This window comes from Fukomys damarensis, unplaced genomic scaffold (assembly GCF_012274545.1).
Source record: "Fukomys damarensis isolate Sample0158 unplaced genomic scaffold, DMR_v1.0_HiC HiC_scaffold_4, whole genome shotgun sequence".
NCBI lineage: Eukaryota > Metazoa > Chordata > Mammalia > Rodentia > Bathyergidae > Fukomys > Fukomys damarensis.
In genome coordinates this window covers 54,043,649-54,048,481 of record NW_022900916.1, presented here as the reverse complement: position 1 = coordinate 54,048,481, position 4,833 = coordinate 54,043,649, and the positions used below count along the sequence as shown (strand labels likewise).

At 31.3% G+C, this 4,833-nt stretch overlaps 1 protein-coding gene across 4 annotated transcripts in view; it reads left to right on the top strand.

Annotated features, from left to right (window-relative positions):
* Positions 1-4,833, top strand: part of Phf14 (PHD finger protein 14) — a 278,273-nt gene that overhangs the window by 158,476 nt on the left and 114,964 nt on the right. Inside the window, exon 18 of one of the 4 annotated variants that reach the window (XM_010610530.1) lies at positions 1,660-1,722. The exons of the other annotated variants lie outside the window; for them this stretch is intronic. Within the exon in view, the coding sequence (XP_010608832.1) occupies positions 1,660-1,707 (48 nt within the window). The 3' untranslated portion in view covers positions 1,708-1,722. Of the gene's footprint in view, positions 1-1,659; positions 1,723-4,833 lie in introns of those variants that run through there. 4 annotated transcript variants of the gene reach the window in all.

Below are 4,833 nucleotides of genomic sequence, written 5' to 3'. Positions count from 1 at the left end.
GACTTTGGGAAAAGTTAACCCAATTTACTTTGTTGAGTTGGCATTGTACAGAAATTAACAGCCATATTGGTCTAGAAAGTTAACTTTTTTCCCCCATTTCTACAGGGGTAATGCACCGTATTAAATATGTAAGGTCATATCTACGTGGGTTTGATTACAGAAACTAATAAACTGTTCTCTAAAAAATGAAAAAAAAAAAGAGAATAATATAAGACTACAAGAGCCAGAAGCAACAATTATGTTCAAGGACCATTTTCATCTTCAGAATTAAGGATTATTTTAATTTTACATCATTGCCTTTTCTCTTTTACTTTCCTTTTTAGTTTTATTTTAGGATTCCCTATTTTTAATGTTCATATAGAGATTTCTTTAACTGAAATACCGAATTGTTTCTCTGGTGTGAAAAACTATAATAGTCCACAAGATCCTAATGAGATAATTAATAACGTGCTATAGGAAGTAAAGGGTTAAAGGTGTAGGGAAAGTGGGAAGGGTGGGAGAAAGGTAATAAGGGAGATGAAAAAAACTATGAGAAAATGAAAAAATGAGAATAAATTATTTGTAAATGGGGAAGGGAGGAGGGGGTGAAGGGAGGGTAGGGACAAGGGGAAAAAATGAGAATCAAAACCTATCATGTAAAAGTACAGGATCCCAATAATGAATGTAATTGTATTATATACCTAGATTGTACCAATAAACTCAATAAAAATTTAACAAACAAACAAAAATAACAAATTAAAGGAAGAAAGGTTTATTTAGATTCACAGTTTCAGAGGTTTCAGTCCACAGTCAGCTGGTTCCATTGCTTTTAGGCCTGTGGTAGGGAAGGATCATCATGCTGGAAGAGATTAGAAGAAGGAAGATGCCGGTTAAGAGACAGAGAGAAGGTAAAATGGAGGAGAGAGAAAGTAACCAGGTACCAGATATAGTTCCCAGAGTCAGGCCCCCTTGATTCATTCTGTTCAGCTATCGCCCACTTCTGATTTCATCACTTTTAAATAGTGACATCAAATGATTCTAGCAATGGCTTAATCCATTGATAAAGTTATAACACAATCTAGCCATTTCAAAAGTCCATCAGCTGGCATTCAAAGATTAACAGAAGAGCCTTTGAGGAGACATTTTAGACCATAATAATAGTTGATAGTTTTCAGAGTTTTTATAAATAATCTTCCAAATATGAGCTAGTTTGGATTTTAAGATTGTTTTTTGATCATTTCTTCTAGTTATTACTTTTTGAATAACTTCTAATTTATTCACTATCCATTTTGTGAAAAATTGAATAATTTTGCAAATGTAGGTAAATCTTTTAACATTTATTGATCATGGGGAATTTAATTCTACGCATGGTATATTGAAAAGAGAATATTCTTTGGAGTCAGAAAGTTGAGTTTGAGCCACCAATCCTCTAATTTTATGTGTGTGAACAAAGGCAGTCTTGAATGTCACCAATCCTTAATTTCCTCAAGAGAAAATACAAGTGATACTTATCTTCCCTGGTTTTTGTGAGCATTTCATACAATGCATGTAAATACTTGATATTAATAAGCATTCAAAAAGCCAAAATTATTTATTGGATCCACTTCCTTCTATATAGAAAAGTATTCATTCATATATTCAAGAAATATTCATTGAGAGCTTAAAGTGTTGTACTGCTAGTTCCTTAGGGTACTGAGGAGTGAGCAAGACCAAGGGAGCCTGCTGTGATGGAGCTTATTACCTGAGCAGAAGGAGAACCCAGTATGTAAATATTGGTAAATAGTTGTTTCATTTTGATTAATGTTACGGAGAACAATTTGTTGGAGAGGCAAAAGAAGGGTTGATATTGTGCATAAAGTCAGAAAAGTCCTTTAGGGCCATACCAGATAAGATTACTAAAGGACGGCAGAATTTTAAAGATAGCATTAAAGACAGGTGAAAAAATAAAAGGATTTATAGAGTTTACAACAATTATGTATTTCAGAATAACTCATAGAAAATATTTTAATTGTTCCTAACAGAAAGAATAAACATTTTAGGTGATGGATATGCCAATTACTCTTTTCTAATCATTATATGCTGTATACATGAATAAAAATATTTTGTTGTGCCCCGTAAATATGTATAATTATTATGTGTCAGTTAAATCTTTAAAAAAATATTTATGGAAAGAAAATTAAACTTCAGTTTTCAAAAACTAAGGTAGAACTCTTATGACTAGAAGAAGAAATTTCCAAAAGATACCAGTGTTGTACTTTTCAACAGAAAATTCAACTTAATATTTCATGTTGTGTATATTAAGAGTTGCAAAGATGAGGTGGTTATAGGGTTAAAGACATTTCCTTTGTCTTCTGACATTATTGGTTTTTGTGTGTGTGTGTGATGGTTGTTTTATTTTTGGTGATTCTGGAGATTGAACCCACAGCCTTTTAATTTTGAAACATGATCTCACTAAGTCACTAAGTAGCAGTGTGGCCTTAATTTGTAGTCTTCCTGCTTCAGCTTCCTAGAGTGCATATTAACTTTTAACCTTAGACTTTTCCACCAGTCACAAGGTACCACCAGAGGTCTAAGTCTGGTTGGTATTCATCAAGATAACAGGTTAAAGCTAGTAGTTTAAAATATTTGATCATTTTTTGTGAAAAGGAAAATAGTGGCAAAGAATAATTTGTAAATTGAAGATATGGCAGTGTAGCTGTACTTCTGTCTGATTATAGAGTGCTATTGTTGGGGAATTTTCTTGTGTTGAATTTTCTAAAATAATATTAAATTTTACTTGAAGCAAAATCTTTTTAAATCTATAAAAATTAATGTGGCATAAGAGATATGTTATGGACATTTAATGAGCTATTAATTTGCAATAAAACAATGAAGATTAATGTGTTCACTCTGGGGAAAATAGCATTCATCTTGAGATAAAGATATTTGCAATAATTTAATCTGTTCACTTGGATGTAAAGTTTTAAAAATTCAGTCTAATAATTTTATTTCTGAAAGCAGTAGTCTTTGATGTTGGGTTTATCTCAATAAAAGAGTAGTTTGTCTTAACATTGAAAAATAATGTTTTGAAGACTCAAGATACTAAGCTTTGTGCATGAGGAAAGTACATTATTTTGATGTCATAGCCCAATTCTGTTAGACTATTAATCATTAGAAAACAAACTCCTTATATATTTTCCGTATCACATTTGTATTCCTCATGTACTTTATTACATGCTTCCTCCATTGCATTATAATTATTTACATGCATCTTTATTATCTTCTACCCCTTGCATATGGCATATGGCATATGATCATTGTTCATTGTGTGTGTGTGTGTGTGTTTGTAAGAAAGGAAGATAGATTTTAAGTCATTTTAAAAGTCAGTAGCATCTTTAAAAGACAAGATGTTCAATATGAACCAAAGAGACAAAATGTAATCCAGATTCTTCTAAAATAGAAAAATTATGTAATCAGTATAATCAAGTCTGTTGATGAGTTATCAATAAAAAGCAAAATGTTTCTTTAGGTGTGGTTTAGGAGTAGATTGCCTTAACATTTTCACTCTGTTTTGACAATTTAGATATAATTAAGTCCTAGATAAAAATGTTGCTTATATGAACAAAATTTGTTTTTTAAGGAGAAGTATCTCTTTTCATCTGAAGAATAGCCAGACATCATTTTGAAATCTCTGAATGAATGTGCTGAAATAAAATGTCAGTATGGTAAGAATATCTGCTATCCAAAGAGATTACAATTGAAGAAATAAAAACCAGTCAAATTATATTTTACCATACTATAGTTTAGTTATGTTCTAATTGTTCTTAAACTACAATAATTCAAGAAGCTTAACAGTGAATTTCATTGGTGAAACATCACCCACTGTCACTGAATAACTGTAGTTTGTGAACAGGTAGTAATACCGATTTATAGTGTAAATTCTGTATTGAGCTGTCCATGTTATGGAAATGCTGAAATGCTTTTATCCATAGCTCTATTACCTCTGCATATTATTTCAGTAAGTAAGTTTATAGTACATGAAACCAAATTTCTAAGTATTGTTTCTAAATTCATTTCTAAATCAGGTAACAAAGGTTATTTGTCCACATCTACTTTTTTTTTCTCTTTATTGGTACATTTTAGGTATACAGTACACTTACATTCATCATTGGGATCTTGTACCTTTACATGATAGGTCTTGGTTCTCATTTTTTTCCTCTTATCCCTGCCCTCCCTTCTCCCTCTCCTCCCTTCCCTATTTATAAGAACTTTATTTCCATTTTTTTCATTTTCTCATATTTTTTTTCTTTTCCATTATTTTCTTTCACCTACCCTTCCCACTTCCCCTACACCCTTAGCCAATTTCTTACTATTTCACATTGTCGATTATACCATTAGGAACTTATTTACTGTTATTGTTTTTCACACCAGAGAAACTATTCAGTATTTACACATGTGTGACTTACTTATTTCACTTAAGAGTATGACCTCAATATGCATCCATTTTACTATGAATGACTCTAATTTCTCATTCTTTATGGCTGAGTAGTATTCATCTACTTTTTACTTTAAGTTAACTTCAGACTTTAAAAGAGTTGAAAAGCTAATATGGAGAGTCCTGATAACCCTTTCCCAGATTCTTGTCCTTATGTTAATAAACTAAAATAAACATAGAAAAATTATGAAACCTAAGAAATAAACCCGTACAATAATACTACATACACTGTAGAATTTGTTTAGATTCTTACCAGTTTTATATTTACTTCCTTTTTCTGGTTCAGAATTCAGTCCATGGTCTACTTTGTTACATCTAAATGTCTCCTTCATCTTTCCCAATCTGAGGTATGGATTCTTTCTTGCTTTCTCTCTCTCTCT